At 40.1% G+C, this 16,800-nt stretch overlaps 1 protein-coding gene across 3 annotated transcripts in view; it reads left to right on the top strand.

The window, feature by feature from the left end:
• GNPAT (glyceronephosphate O-acyltransferase) overlaps window positions 1-16,800 on the top strand; it is a 47,531-nt gene that overhangs the window by 7,680 nt on the left and 23,051 nt on the right. For 2 of the 3 annotated variants that reach the window (XM_060191993.1, XM_060191992.1), the window contains exons 2-5: window positions 3,480-3,662; window positions 10,713-10,889; window positions 14,376-14,505; window positions 15,872-15,999. In XM_060191993.1, coding sequence (XP_060047976.1) covers window positions 3,480-3,662; window positions 10,713-10,889; window positions 14,376-14,505; window positions 15,872-15,999 — 618 coding nt within the window. The remainder of the gene's footprint in view (window positions 1-3,479; window positions 3,663-10,712; window positions 10,890-14,375; window positions 14,506-15,871; window positions 16,000-16,800) is intronic. The other variant, XM_060191994.1, reaches the window with a different exon arrangement.

Raw genomic sequence — 16,800 nt, 5'->3', positions numbered from 1 at the left:
GGGAGTCGCTTCACGGGCGGTGAAGCAGGTCTGCAGGTGTCTATCGTTTTCTCCCCTTCTTTGTCTTCCCCTCCTCTCTCCATTTCTCTCTGTCCTGTCCAACAACGAATTGCGTCAACAAGGGCAATAATAATAACCACAACGAAGCTACAACAAGGGCAACAAAAGGGGAAAAAAATGGCCTCCAGGAGCGGTGGATTCATGGTGCAGGCACCGAGCCCAGCAATAACCCTGGAGGAGGAAAGAAAAAAAAAACATTAATCTCCTGCAGGCTCATTCTGGGTCTGCCCATCTCCCCAGCGGTTGGGAGACAGAGATCAAAAGCATCCCCCGGGGGTCCTGAGGTAGCTCAGTGTGTCGAGGGTGAAGTGTGCAGAGAAATAGGACAGTCAGCTCTGGGAAAATCTTCAGAGGGCAATTCATTTATTGAAAGAGAAAGCAAGTACATATACCCATTGCCCAGGTAGAAGGTCAAGGTAATCATTAACCCAAGCACAGAGCAATAAAATGCATAGCTGCATGTTGACCTATAAACTAATGGATCACAAATGAAGAATTACCATACAAGGTTTGATCACAAGCTTCACAATGCATATTTCCCCTGGGGTAAATTACAGGCACTTCGGAGGAAGGGGCAATTGAGCAAGAACCTATGTGGTGGCTTTCAAGTTAGGTCAAACACAATGTACAGTAATACATGGCATTTGTTTTAAGGGGAGAGGAGAAGCATGTGCAGAAAGGTAGCCCCCATTCCAGAGAAGCCATCCATCAGGATGGTCAGGGAGACCTGCCCTCCTCTCAACCTGAAGCAAGAGTTGGGGGTCAACCCGCTTTGGACCTCATGGAAACAACAGCCTGGACTTCCTGGGACAGTGGGCCCTATTCTCCAACAATCCCCCAATAAAGAAATCAAAAAGAAAAAAAAGAAAGAAAATACCCTACAGAGTAGGATATTAATCCTTCAACAAGACAAAAAGTGATGAAAGAAAAATAAGAACTCTAAAGCAAGGAAACAAGAGGGACTGTGAGGGTGTTGGAACCCTATGCACGAAGGTGGAAGAAGTCTCAAGTTGGTAATGGCAGTGGTGTGCAGTCACCTAACACAGGGCAGTGAAGGAACTATATTCATGTGACAGCTAATTTATAAACTGTTATTTCTCCAACAGAGTGATTTGAAAGAGCAAAAAAAGAAAAAGAAAATTAAAATTTGATAACCCAGCAGGTGGTATAGCAAGCAGGTAGAGCACCACACTTGCAAGTAAGGCAAAGTAACGTTTTGGTTCTCTAACAAATCTTTTAAACTTTTAAAAATAATTATATAATTTAATTAATTTATATAAATTAAATAAATTCTGGGGGGGATCGGGCGGTATAGCTCAGTAGGTTAAGCGCAAATGGCACAAAACACAAGGACCCAAGCAAGGATCTCAGTTTGAGCCCTGCCTCCCCACCTGCAGGGAGGTCGTTTCACAAGCAGTGAAGCAGGTCTGCAGGTGTCTATCTTTCTCTCCCCCTTCTCTTTTCCCCTTCTCTCTGTCCTGTCAGTGACATCAGTAACAATAATCACAACAATGATGAAAAAGGTGGGGGCAACAAAAGGAAAAAAATAGCCTTCAGGAACAGTGTATTCGTGGTGCAGGCACTGAGCCCCAGCAATAACCCTGGAGGCAAAATAAATTCTGTTAAAACCAAAAGTAAAAGGCTGGGAAAATAGCTTCACTGGTAAAACATCAGATTTATATGCCTAAAGTTCCCAATTTTATCCCCAGTGCTATATACCAGGGTTGTGCTCTGACTTGTTTATCTTTCTCTCTGTCTCATATGAAATTCTATGTATTTCATCTGTAGTAAATAAAATCAATCTTAAAAAAAACGGCCAGGAAATAATGTAGTGGTAAAATTCTGTATTTAAAAGTCTGAGGTCTTGAGTTTGATACACAGACTTGTATTATTTGTAGGTAATGCTATGGTTCTCCCTCTGTTTCCTTTTATCTCATAAAATAAATCTTTTTTTATTTTATTATTTAATTGGTTTAATTAAAGACCATAGGATAAAGGGGTACAATTCCACACAGTTCCCATCACCAGAGTTCCATATTCCATCCCCTCCACTGGAAGCTTTCCTATTCTTTATCCCTCTGGGAACATTGACCCAGGATCATTATAGGGTACAGAAGGTAGAAGGTCTGGCTTCTGTAATTACTTCTTTGCTGGACATGAGTGCTGTCAAGTTGATCCATGCACCCAGCCTGTCTCTATCTTTCCCTAGTGGGCAGGGCTCTGGAGAGGTAGGGTTCCAGGGTACAATGGTGAAGTCCTCTGTCCTGGGAATGTTAGTTAGGTTGGTAACGTGGTAGCATCTGCAACTTGGTGGCTGAAAAAGCATTAATATATAAAGAAGAGCAAATTGTTTAATAGTCAGGAATCTAGAGACAATACAGCAGATAAGTTTTAGGGTCTCCATTTTGGAAAAAGCTAATAGGTCTATTTTAGTATATTCCAAGGGGCCCATGACTTTATTAATTTTTGCCTGAGTTATCATGCAGGTGGACCAAAGGTATTGTCTGGGGAGATGGTGTCAGGGTTGGAAATAGAACTAGAAAGCTGGGAGCCCGGTAGTGGTGCAGCAGGTTAAGCGCACCTGGCAGAAAGTACATAGACCGGTATCATGATCCTGGTTCGAGCCCCTGGCTATAGTGGGGGTCTCTTCACAAGCAGTGAAGGAGGTCTGTGGGTATCTATCTTTTTGTCCCCCTCTGTCTTCCCCTCCTTTCTCCATTTCTCTCTGTCCTATCCAACAAAAATGCCAGCAGTAACAACAATAACAACGACGATAATAAACAACAAGGGCAACAAAAGGGAAAAAATGAAAAATTAAAAAAAAAAGAACTAGAAAGCTAGATCAGGGAAGAGAGTAGCTCCCAAATATGGGAAAAGTATATAAATACCATTATCGTTAACTATAAACCCCATCGATTTGATCTGGAACCAGTGACAGTGGAGAGGGGGATCTGTTAGAGGTGTAGGCCCATCATATCTGTATGTGAATCCCAGGATTCCCTGACTAGGGCCCTGGGAGATAAGGTGGCCTGGTAGTAAGCAAAAGAGCTATCATTAAAGAATGCTGGTCTCTTGCCCTTATCCGGCTTTTGTAGTTCTTACTTTGTCTAACAAGGTTGGGGAAAGTGAAGTAGGTGAGAAGAGTATCCAGGTCTAAGTAGAAACTATTTGATTAAGTACTTTATGTTGTCTTTTTTAGTCCTTTCTACTTGCTTGCTGCACTTATTGGGTCACTGAAAACTATTGTGTACTTTTATATTAAGGTATATATTTTCCCTATCTTATGGATACATATGTACATATGCTCTGTCTTTTGGGCCCTGGTTCATGTCTAGGTGTTGGCGATACCGGTGTAGTTATAATGTGCCATTATATTTTACAGTTTGTACATTACTTTCTTTCATTTGCCTTACCCACAGAAGGAGCTCAAAAAGTGGGATGAATTTGAAGATATTTTAGAAGAGAGGAGACATGTCAGTGACCTGAAATTTGCAATGAAATGTTACACACCTCTTGTCTACAAGGGAATTACTCCTTGCAAGCCAAGTGATATTAAATATAGTGTACTTAATTCTGAAGAAGTTCATTATGTCATTAAGCAGGTAAGTGATTCCCTCTTCAACTGTTAACTGTCAGCACATTATTTTCTTGATTCTGTGTACTTATTTTGCTACTTTTAATATACCTGTCTAGATTTATCTATATTCAGCATATATTTAATATGTTTATCATACATTTAATGTACATTAGTCTCTTTGTTAGACATTGGGGACCTAATAGTAATAAAACTAAATGAGAATTTTTTTTAATTTCTTAAAGACATAGTCCAATAGGAAATGATGACAACTGTGTTATTTCTTATATCAGTTACAACAAAGTATATAAGATATGCTAGTGGGAATACAGAATACAGAGGGACTAAGTAGTTATAGGGTCAGCTACTTTTATGTACAGTTTTAAAGAAGTGCTTTTAAAAAAAAATATTTATTCCCTTTTGTTGCCTTTTTTCTTTATTGTTGTAGTTATTATTGTTGTCATTGTTGGATAGGACAGAGAGAAATGGAGAGAAGAGGGAAAGACAGAGGGGGGAGAGAAAGACAGACACCTACAGACATGCTTCATCTGAAGTGACTCTCCTGCAGGTGGGGAGCCAGGGGTTTGAACTGGGATCCTTACGCCAGTCCTTACGCATTGCACCACCTGCGCTTAACCTGCTACACTACCACCCCGACTCCCAAAGAAGTGCTTTTTAAAATGAGACTTAAGGGACAAAGAATACAATGCAGGGACCGGCACATAGATCCCGAATCGAGTCCCCAACCCACACTTGCAAGACGGTGGCTTCACAAACAGTGAAGCAGTGCTGCAGGTGTCTGTCTGTCTCCCTGTCTATCACCCCCTTCCCTCTTGATTTCTGGCTATCTATTCAATAAATAAAGATAAAAAAAAACACAACAGCAATAACAACAATAATAATAGCAACAACGATGACAAGGGCAACAAAAAGGGGAAAAAAGTAGCCTCCAGGAACAGTGGATTTGTAGCGCAGGCACCAAGCCCCAACAGTAGCCCTGAAGGGAAAAAGAAAAAAAAAAGCTGCTATCCCTCAAGATTTTTTTCTAGCCCCTTTTTATTTTGTGCACTTACATGATATCTTTTATTATTATTATTATTATTATCTTTATTTATTTGATAGAGACAGTCAAAAATCAAGAGGGATGGAGGAGAGGTAGGGAAAGACAGGAAAAAAGGGAAGAGAGACACCTGTAGTACTGCTTAACCACAAAAAATTTCCCCCTGCAGGTGGGGACCAGGGGCTAAAACCTGGGTCCTTGTGCATTGTAACTTGTGTGCTCAACTAAATGTGCCACCACCTGGCCCCCTTTATTGTCAGAATTTTAAGTTCCTTTCTATTCTGACATATATCATAAGTTTATACACACATAGGTATATATATATATTTAAATTGTGGCCCAGGAGGTGGCACTGAGGGTAAAGCAAAAGGACTTGCACACATGAGGTTCAAGTTCGATATCCAGCACCACATATTCCAAATTGATACTCCAGTTTCTCTCTTTCTCATTAATAAATCTTTAAATAATAACAGTATATAAAAATAATACTATAGGGACACAGATAGTTCACTAGGTAGGACTTGTGCCTTGCCATCCATGTGGCCCATGGTCAGGCCCCCTCCTACACCACATAGAAGGTGCCACAGCACCAAGGGAAGGTCTTATACTGTGCTGTCTCTCCCGTTTTCTCCATCTCAGCATGAATGAAAAGGTCAGCACAGGAATGTACAGACACACACACACATGCACACACACTATAATCATAATGCATCATCTTTTCCTGCAGGCCAGGTCTTAAGTATTTTATTTGTATTTTTATATATCAACTTGGAAGTTCCAAAAATACCTCAAATTCAAGATGTCTGAATCAGATTCTTTGCCGCCCCTTCATGTGCCATGCCCATGTCATGCACCCACACACTCAGTTTTCCCTATCTTCACAAATGGCTCTTCTGTATGCTAGTCACTCAAAAAAAGTCTAGATGCCTTCTTTAGCTTCTTTGTTTCTTTCATGTGCTGTCAATTACTGAGAAGTAATCAGGTTAAGCCCATGTGCAAAAACAATGTAAGGTTCAAGCCCCCAGCTCACCACCTGAAGGGGAGTCACTTCACAATTGTTGAAGCAGGTCTTCAAAAGTCTATTTTTCTTGCTATCCTAAATATCTCTTGTTAGATCATCTCAAAATTTCAGCAAACCAAATTCAGCAATACATTAAATGGAATTGCAGGAATGCAAAATGGCTCAACACATGCAAATCAATTAATGCATACATTACCACATCAATAAAAGGAAAGATAAAAACCATGTATCAGAAATGCAGTAGAAGTGTTTTGACAAGAGTCAGCATTTAGTTATAATAAATAAACCTATATAAAATGGGAGTGAAGGAACGTAGCTCACTATAGTAAAGGCCATACATGAAAAACCCACAGCTAATTTTATACTCAGTGGTTAAAAAAAAAAAAGGAAAGCTTTCATCTAAGATCAGTGTTTTTTTGTTTGTTTGGTTGTTTTTTACCAGAGCACTGCTCAGCTCTAGTTTATGATGGTACAGGAGATTAAACCTGGGACTTCAGGCCTCAGGAATGAGAATCTCTTTGCTTAACCATTATGCTGTCTCCCCCGCCCAGGTAATACGGTTTTATTTTTCTTACTCATTATAGTTTTGTAAGTCCTAGTCACAGCAATTAGGTAAAAACTAGAAACAAATGAAATCAATATTCTAGGCACTAACGAGATAGCTTACTAGGTACAGATGTGGCTTGCTTTACATACTCCCCAGATTCAAGCCTCAGCACAAGGAAATGCACAACCCCAAAGAATACTCCAGTACTATGGTAACTCTCCCTCTCTATCTCCTTTTCTGAATCAAAAACTCTGCTTGGGAGCAGTGAAATTGTACATAATATTTCTTTTTTTCTTTTTTTTTTTTTTTAAACCAGAGCACTACTCAGCTCTGGCTTATGGTGGTGTAAGGGATTGAACCTGGAACCTCACAGCCTCAGGCTTGAGTGTTGCATAGCCACTATGTTATCTCCCCAGCCGTGTAGATAATATATAGGGCTCAATTCCAATAAAAGAAAAAGCAATCACTTCTGTAGTCTGTCAGTAAAGTAGATGAGAGATTTATACATCAAAACTCTAAATCACTGCAAAGAAAAAAATAGAAGGCACAAAGATGGAAAGATATTCTGTGCTTATGGGTTGAAATTAAATTGTTAAAATGATCATCCTGGTATTGGGAAAATTAAGTAGCCACATGTAGAAAATGAAGCTAGACTATCACTTGACATTATATACCAAAGTTAACTAAAAATGGATTAATGACCTAAATATTGGATCTGAAATTATAAAATACTTAGAAGGATACATCAGTAAAACACTTTTAGACCTTAGCATCAATGGTGTATTTGGAAACTTAACACTATGGACAAAGGAAACTATAGGAAGAACAAATGTATGGGACTGTATCTAACTAAAAAGTCTCTTCACGGCAGAAGAAAATTTCACAAGGACTAAAAGGCAACCCAGTAATTGGGAGAAAATATTTGTACATCACACATCTGATACTGTATTGATATCAAAAATGTATAAAGAAATTCTGTAGTTCAACAGCCAAAAAACAAACTCAATAAAAATGTAAACAAGGGTGAAGGTTAGATAGCATAATGGTTATGCAAAAAGACTCTCATGTCTGAAGCTCCAAAGTCCCAGGTTCAATCCCCGGCACCACCACAAGCCAGAACTGAGCCTTGCTCTGGTGAAAAAAAAAAGGGGGGGGGCCTGTAGTGTATCAGGTTAAGCCCATGTGCAAAAACAATGTAAGGTTCAAGCCCCCAGCTCACCACCTGAAGGGGAGTCACTTCACAATTGTTGAAGCAGGTCTTCAAAAGTCTATTTTTCTCTCCCCCTCTGTCTTCTCCTCTCTTGATTTCTCTCTGCTCTATGTAACAACAGCAATAACAACAAAATGGAAAAAAAGTGGCTACCAGGAGCAGTGGTTTCATAGTGCAGGCACGGAGCCCCAGAAATAACCCTGGAGGCAAAAAAAAAAAAAAAAGATGAGCATATCTCTAAAGAAGACAAATGGCCAACAGATATATGAAAAAATGGCTCATGTCACTCATAAAAGAATACTAAATTAAAATCACATTGCAAATTAAAATGACATACTCAGGGGCTGGTGTACTAGGTTAATATAAGGGTCCCAGTCTGATCCCTGGCATGTGTCAAAGGTTCCCATCTTCTTCTCCTTCTGCTTTTTTTGCTTCTTCTGTTTCTCCTCCTCCTCCTCAAGATTTATTTAGGGAGTCGGGCAGTAGCACAGTGGGTTAAGCACAGGTGGTGCAAAGTACAAGGATAGGTATAAGGATCCCGGTTTGAGCCCCCGGCTCCCCACCTGCAGGGGGGTTGCCTCACAGACGGTGAAGCGGGTCTGCAAGTGCCTATCTTTCTCTCCCCCTCTGTCCCTCTCCTCTCTCCATTTCTCTCTGTCCTGTCCAACAATGACATCAATAATAACTACAACAATAAAACAACAAGAGCAACAAAAGGTAATAAATAGATGAATAAATATTTTTTTAAAAAAGATTTATTTGGGAGTTCGGCGGTAGTGCAGCAGGTTAATTGCAGGTGGCGCAAAGTGCAAGGACAGGTGTAAGGATCCCAGTTCGAGGCCCCGGCTCCCCACCTGCAGGGGGGCTGCTTCAACGAGCGGTGAAGCAAGTCTGTAGGTGTCTTTCTCTTCCCCTCCTCTCTCCATTTCTCTCTGTCCTGTCTAACAATGACAACATCAATAAGAAAAAAAAAAAGATTTATTTATTTATGAAAAAAGATAGGAAGAGAAAGAGGGAAAAATAAATAAATAAATAAGTAAAGAGGAGAGGAAGAACCAGACATCGCTCTGATACATATGCTGCCAGGGTTGAACTCAGGACCTCATGCTTGATAGTCCAATGCTTTATCCACGGTGCCATCTCCCGGATCACTCAAAGGTCTCTCTGTTTCTCTTTCACTCCTATTCTCTATCTAGTGTTAATAAATAAATCTTTAAAGTGAACAAAACCTAAACCAGGGTAAATAGCATAATGGTTATGCAAAGAGACTCATCCAAAGTCCCAGGTTCAGTCCCCCACACCACAATAAGTCAGAGCCAGAGCTGAACTGTGCTCTGGTAAAAAAAGGGGGAGGCAGGTGGTGGTTCACCTGGTTAAGTAAATGCGTTACAGTACACAAGGACCCAGGTTCAAGCCCCTGGTCCCCACCTGCAGGGGGAAAGCTTCACAAGTGGTGAAGCAGGACTGCAGGTGTCTCTCTGTCTCTCTCCCTCTTACTTCCCCCTCCACTCTCAATTTCTCTCTGTCTCTATCCAATAATAAATAAATAAAAATATTTTTTAAAAATCATTGAAACTGCCACATACCTGTGAGAGTTACCTACATTAGCAAAATAAGAAACATATTGTACTGGCTCAATGTAGGGAAAAATAAACTCTGCTATGCTGTTAGTAGGAATGCAAATTGGTGCAACCATGAGTTTAGTTTCTACCAATCAGAGTAATACTCAGGTGTTCCCCCTTTCAGTAATAAGTAAAAGTTTCATTTATTTTTAATAGAAATAATATGATTCATCAATAAATTTACACACACACACACACAAAAGAATTCTGACTTCTAAGGGGGCTGGGCAATGGTACACCCAATAGGACAAACACACTACTGCCGGGCTACCTTTGCGGGCGGGAGAGAGATGAACAGGGACTCATGGCTGAGTGGGACACAGTTCAATCTTTATTCATGAGGAATGCAGTGCAAACTATATATCTCTAATCACAATCCTGTCCTATATATCTCCTGAGGCGGAAGTGTCAGGTCAGAAAAGGATGTATGTAGGACAGGGGGTGGGAGAATGAAAAAGGGCAGGAACCAGTGGGGATTAAACCACTGCAGGTCTCAAAACAATGATTATGTAAATAGACCACAGTGTCAAGCAATGCAACAGAAGGGGTCTTAGAAGCAGAATTTAGAAGCAGACCAATATTTTCCCCTTTCTTTTTAACTAATGGCCATAGTATCAGGAGTCTGGGGTGAATAGAAACCTATATTGTGCAGGCATTTTCAAAAGAACTGGCATAAGACATGGAGGAACAAATAGGAGAGCAGCAAGAACCAGTGTGATGCCAAGGGGAGGCCTGAAGGGGCATTTCTTGCCTCAAAGGGCAGGGCCTAACAGGCGAAAGGGTGTTTCTTGCCTCTGGGGGCTTTTCATGCCTCAAAGGGCGTTTCCTGCCTTTGGGGGAAGGTCCGAGTAAAGAAGGGGGATTTCCTGCCTCTGGGGACAGGGCCTGCAGGTGAGGGGACGTGGCCTGTAGATTCCCAAGGCAGCTGGCTGCAAAGTCCATGGACTGCTGCGGTCAGTCTTTGAGAAACCCAGCAGCGTAAAAGGAAATTGCTATAAAGTGTTCAAGAGATGTACCAATAAGTACAATAGAAGTGTCAGCCCAAAGCAGATGACCACAGATGAAATGCCAGGGGATGAAATGCTGCACGTCTGCCTCAATGGGGAAGGTCAGCCACTGTAATTCTGCTTTTCAGTAGAGAATGAGCTTTGGAGTCTGTGAATCAGTTTCTTCAGGTCACATCATTGGTTTCGGGGGGGGGGGGGTGTTGCTGTAGTCGTGCCATCTTGTAGGCGATGTCAGAGAACAGGGGTCCAAATGGATTTCCGGGGATTTCATTTGAGCAGATGCGTTTTCATGTGAAGACTTGACAGCTGTAATTCACTTACTTGTGAAACAAAACTTGTAGCACACTACCATGTCTGAAAACTCAATATCAAGTCCCTGGTCCCCACTGCAGAGAGTGTTTCACCAACAGTGAAGTAGTGCTACAGTGTCTTTCTTTTCCTCTTTAGTGTTCTTTGTCTCTATCATTTAAAAAAAAAAAAGGAAAAAAAGTGGCCACTCACTCACAGTGGAGTTTTAGTGCAGACGCCCCTATCCCTAGTGGCCAAATACAAAAAGAAAGTTCTGACTTCTTCTCAGAAATATTATCTGTGTTTTCACATTTGATTTTTAGCTTTCCAAGGAATCCCTTCATTCTGTTGATGTCCTCAGAGAGGAAGTTTCTGATATCTTGGATGAAATGAGCCACAACCTACGTCTAGGAGCCATCCGCTTTTTGGCTTTCACTCTAAGCAAAATATTTAAGCAAATTTTCTCTAAAGTGTGTGTGAATGAAGAAGGTATTCAGAAAGTGAGTATTGTTTATTTTGTTTGTTAAAAAATTGAACTGGGTGTAGTTTACTACAGCAAAGCAAAGGACTCTGGGGATGGTAGGGCATAGAAAGGTTGTAGAGTCCAGGTACATGTTGGTGGAAATGGACCTAAACTGAGAATCAGTGTTTTTGCAGATACCTAAACTGAGAATCAGTGTTTTGCAGATACCTGTCATAGGGTGATGGGAAATTGTACCCATGTGTCAACAAATGTACTATAAACCATTAAGCCCCCAGTAAAATGAAGAAGAAATAAAAATCTCATTGACTCCTTACAATTTAGATAATTCAAAGTTACCTCACTTCGTTAAATGAGCAGGAGCTATTATTCATCAGGCATCCATCATCTGGTCTGAGCTCATGAAGCTCTGCCTCTCTGGAGGATACTGTTTTTTTCCTGTTAAATGTTCACAAATTTACAGAAATAACAAAATATGTTTCTGTATACACATCATGTAGATTTCCCCTATAGCATTCCTTTGCCCTTTCCTCAGTACTCTGGTGTGTTTTTCCTGTAAGGACATTCTTTCATGGTGCAAATTAGCACTGATGCAATAGTGCTAATATATAATTATATTCATATTATTCTAGTTACATCTTATATTGCAAATGAAAATCTTTTATCATGTGTTATAATCAGATGGAGACAAACAAATTGAGAGAGAAGTGTGAGAGGGAGAGAGGATACCTAACAGCAGTGCTTCACATTTGGGAAGCTTTTCCCCTGGAGGTGGGGACTATGGGCTTGAACCTGTATCCTTGCCCATTATAGTATGCACTCAAACAGATGTGCCACTTCATGCCTTTTGAGATTCTTTTTATCTAGACAGCTCAATCTGTTTCATGGTGTCAGTTTTTGAAAGAACAGATCAGTTACTTTCCCTTTATTTGGTTTGAGTAAGTCATGTTTTCTTAATATTACATTCAGGATATATACTTTAGCAGGAATATCAGAAGCAGTGTGGTATCTTCAGTGCATGTAATCAGGCAGATGAAGTGTGTTTGTCCCTTTATTTGGTGTATTTACTTTCATCAGTTGGTTAAAGTGGCAATGGCCAAGTTTCTCCACTATAAACTTAATGTTTTTCCTTTTGTAACTAATGATTGTGGAGACATACTTTAAGGCTGGTTAAATGTTTTTCATCCACTAGTTTTGTATCCACTGATGGCTTTTCTGACATAAATCAATTATTACTGTAATAATTGCCGACTGGTTGGAGCTGGGTGGTGGCACACCTGGCTCAGCGCACATGTTACAATGTGCAAGGACCTGAGTTGGAGCCCCTACTCCCCACCTGTAGGGGAAAACTTTACGAGTGGTAAAAGCAGTGCTGCATGTGTCTCTCTCCCTCTCTGTCACCCCCTTCCTTCTTGATTTCTGGCTGTCTCTATCCAATACATAAAAAAAAAAAAGATAATAAAATATTTTTTATTCCACCACTGCTATCATATTATAGGTCTGCTTTTTTTCTGTAAAGAAGACTTTTTTCTGGGAGCTAGGCGGTAGTGCAGTGGGTTAAGAGCACATGGCACAAAGTACAAGGACCGGCGTAAGGATCCTGGTTCAAGCCCCCAGCTCCTCACCTGCAGGGGGTCGCTTCATAAGCGGTAAAGCAGGTCTGCAGGTGTCTACCTTTCTCTTCTTCTCTCTGTCTTCCCCTTCCCTCTCGATTTCTCTCTGTCTATTACAACAACAGCTATGACAACAATAACAACTGTAACAAGCACAACAACAAGGGCAACAAAATGGGAAAAATGGTCTTCAGGAGCAGTGGATTCATAGTGCAGGCACCGAGCCCCAGCAATTACCTTTCAGGCAAAAAAAAGAAAGAAAGGAAGGAAGGAAGGAAGGAAGGAAGGAAGGAAGGAAGGAAGGAAGGAAGGAAGAAAGACTTTTTACTATGAAATTTATGTTCTTATCACTTTATTGAAGTGCTAATTTACAGAATTGTTAATTGTCAGGGGTACAGTTCCACGTCTCCCCAAGATCATTTATGGTTTCCAGTACTTGTTGTTTTCTTATTATTTGTTTCATTTGCTAGAGACAGACACAGCATCAAAGCTCTCCTTGGTGTGGTAGGGGCCAGATTTGAACCTGGGTTGGGCATATGAAAAAGCAGCACACTGTCCAAGTGAGCAGCTCAGTTTTGCTGACCCTTAGAAAACTTTTTTTTTTTCTTAAAAGTGAGCTCTTCCCTTCATTTACCTTCCTCATTCTGTTATTGTTTTTTAATTAGTCATTTACGTTTTTCCTCCTAAATTATTGACTTACTCTGTGGATTTGAGAGTCTGTTTTTAAGATTTGCTTTTATTTAGTCATTTGGTTTATTTTCTTTTTTCTATTAAGTGACCTATGGATTTCTGAGAGTCAAAGAATATTTGGTATAGTGTTTGGAGGCAGAGAATGTTAACTAAGTCTAAACTGATCACAAATTGTCTTGCCTTGATAACTTTATTTGGATTTCAGGAAAGCAGACAACACATTTGTACCTGTGAATAAATACCTTAGAGGTTGATAATCAGATGTCTGGAAGTTCAGTTCCAGCCTTCTCAGTAACATTACCCATTCTCCCTGGCAGTGAATCCAGAAAAATAGTATACTTCTCATTTGCACTAATTGTGGATTTCTTTTTAATCCTCCTTACAGAAACTTTTGTTCATTCACTAAAAAAAAAAAAAAACCCTGAGTTGGGCAGTAGTGCAGCGGGTTAAGCACAGGTGGTGCAAAGCACAAGGACTGGCATAAAGATACTGGTTCAAGTCCCCGGCTCCCCACCTGCAGGGGAGTCGCTTCACAGGCAGTTAAGTAGGTCTGCAGGTGTCTATCTTTCTCTCCCCCTCTCTATCTTCCCCTCCTCTCTCCATTTCTCTCTGTCCTATCCAACAATGATGACATCAATAACAACAACAGTAATAGCTACAACAATAGAACAACAAGGGCAACAAAAGGAAATAAGTAAATAAATAAATATTTTTTTAAAAAAACAGTCTGGCATATCAGATCACAGCTGACTTTTTCCTTTTTGTGGTCCCATGGCCTTGTTTATGTGTTCTACAACCCAGCTAGCTCACAGGACCAATTTTACTGTATATTTTTATGAGAAAAAGAGATGTAAAGCACTTCAAAATGTGGTACCAAACTAATATATTAATGATCACCATGACTGATTCCTAAGACCTTTGTTTTTGTTATTCATGCATTATGTGCTATCATTTAATTAGAACTCTGAAATGTGTATTATATTTGTTGGAAGGGAGACAAGAAAATAGTATATAGTTTCCTTATACCTCCTCCCATTTTGTAATTTAATTATTGATTTTAATGTAATTTAAACTGAAGTTATTCAAAATATAACATTTTTAAAATGTCTTTATTGGAGGATTAATGGTTTACAATTGACAGTAAAATACAATAGTTTGTACATGTGTAACCTTTCTCAGTTTTCATAACATTTACTTTAAAGCTACAACAAGCCATCCAGGAGCATCCAGTTGTCCTGCTACCTAGTCACCGAAGTTACATTGACTTTCTGATGCTATCTTTTCTTCTATACAACTATGATTTACCTATACCAGTAATAGCAGCAGGAATGGGTACGTATTCTTTTTCCTTTTTTATTATGAAAATCAGTATATTTTCTAGAATATTTTTAATATTGATGAAGTATTTAAAGATGAGGAAGTGTACCCATGTATCAACAACTATACTATAAACCACTATTCCCCCCCCCCCATAAAATTATTTTAAAAAGTTGGAAGAGGTTGGTTTACCTGGTGGTTAAAAAGAAAACTGAGAGTTGATTTGATATACCCCCTTGAGAATGTAGATTACATGCTGCTCTAACAAATCAGCAGTATACTGACAAAAAATTGATGTGATGACATTGTTACAGTTGTCTCATTGCCTGCTATTGTCCCTTCTCTGTTCAGTCTGGAACATGGAAGGGGGCTGAGCAATGGCACACTGGATTGAGGTTACACATTACCATGTACAAGGACCCAGGTTTGAGCCCCTGCTCCTCACTTTCAGATGGGACACTTGATGAGCGTGAAGCAGATCTGCAGATTTCTCTTTTCCTCTGTATGTTCCCCTTTCCTCTCAATTTCTCTCTTTCCTATCAAATAAAATGAAAAGAAGAAAAAAATAAATAGGAATGCAATAGGTAACCTCTCAGCAAGATCCTGCCCACAGAATTCCTTCATTTCCAAAATTCTATTAGATGTCTCTTGTGGATTTTAATCTTAGAAAATAATGAGGGGGTCGGGCACGGGTGCAGTGGGTTAAGCGCATGTGGCGCAAAGCGCAAGGACCAGAGTAAGGATCCCGGTTTGAGCCCCTGGCTCCCTACCTGCAGGGAGTCACTTCACAGGCGGTGAAGCAGGTCTGCAGGTGTCTTATCTTTCTCTCCCCCTCTCTGTCTTTTCCTCCTCTCTCCATTTCTTTCTATCCTATCCAATATCAATAACAACAATAATAATAACCACAAAAGGACAACAAAAGGGGAAAATATATATAGTCTCCAAGAGCAGTGGATTCATGGTGCAAACACCAGGCTCCAGCAATAACCCTGGAGGAAGAAAAAAAAAAAAGAAAAGAATGATTAATGGGCCAGGTGGTAGCTCACCTAGTTAAGCACACATGTTACAGTGTGCAAGGACTCAGGTTCAAGCCCCCCAGTCCCCACCTTCAGGGGGAAAGCTTTACAAGTGGTGAAGTAGTGCTACAGGTGTCTCTTTGTTTCTCTCCCTCTCAACCTCCCCCTTTCCCTCAATTTCTAGCTGTCTCTATCCACTAAATAAAGATAATAAAAAAATGTAAGCAAAAATACTCGTTTGTTTAAGAAAAAAAGATTAATGTTGTAAAAGTTTCTGAATACATGAAATATTTATTGAGTTTGTAGATCTTTATAGAAAGTTATATGTTCTGCAAATAAATAATAACCCCTTTTTATTTTTTAAGACTTCCTAGGAATGAAAATGGTTGGTGAACTGCTACGGATGTCGGGTGCCTTTTTCATGCGGCGCACCTTTGGTGGCAATAAATTGTACTGGGCTGTATTCTCAGAATATGTAAAAACAATGTTACGGGTAAATGCAAATAACTAATATATTGTTTTTGTTTGTTTGCTTGCTGTGTTTTTTTTTTACTGGCATTCCATGTCTTACTTAATTTCTTTTTTTAAAGATTTGTTTATGTATTTATGAGAGAAGGAGAAAGAGCCAGATCATCACTCTGTAGCACATGTGATGCTGAGGTTTGAAATCAAGACTGTGGTCTGGTTGGTGGCACAGTGGGTAAAGCATTGGATTCTCAAGCATGAGGTCTTGAGTTCGTTCGATCCCTGGCAGCACATATACCAGAGTGATGTCTGGTTCTTTCTTTCTCTCTCCTATCTTTCTGATAAAATAAAATCTTTAAAAAGGAAAGAAAGAAGGAAGGAAGGGAGAAATCAGGACCTCATGCTTGAGAATACAACACTTTATCCATTCCTCCACCTCCTGGGGCTGCTTATTTAAATTCTTAACTTCTAAATGAACCATTTAGCTAATTTTCCCCTTAAGAAATGTGCAAAACTGGGAGCCAGGCGGTAGTACATCTGATTAAGTAAACACATTACTATGCCTGAGGACCCTAAGTTCTTCAAGCCCCTGCTCCCCATCTACAGGGGGGTAGCTTTGCAAGCTGTCAAGCATGTCTGCAGGTGTCTATCTTTCTCTGCCTCTCTATTTCACCACCACCACTACCATTTTCTATCTGTCCTATCGAAGAAAGGAAGGGAGGGATGGATGTAGAAGGGGAGGGGAGAGGGGAGAGGAAGGGGAAGGGAAAGGGAAAGGAAAAAGAAAAATGGCTGCCAGGATTGATGGATTCCTTGGGCAGGCACTGAG

The sequence above is a fragment of the Erinaceus europaeus genome, chromosome 6 (genome assembly GCF_950295315.1).
Source record: "Erinaceus europaeus chromosome 6, mEriEur2.1, whole genome shotgun sequence".
Classification (NCBI taxonomy): Eukaryota; Metazoa; Chordata; class Mammalia; order Eulipotyphla; family Erinaceidae; genus Erinaceus; species Erinaceus europaeus.
Note: the sequence above shows the minus strand (reverse complement) of the source record. Positions and strands in the feature narration are given on the sequence as shown.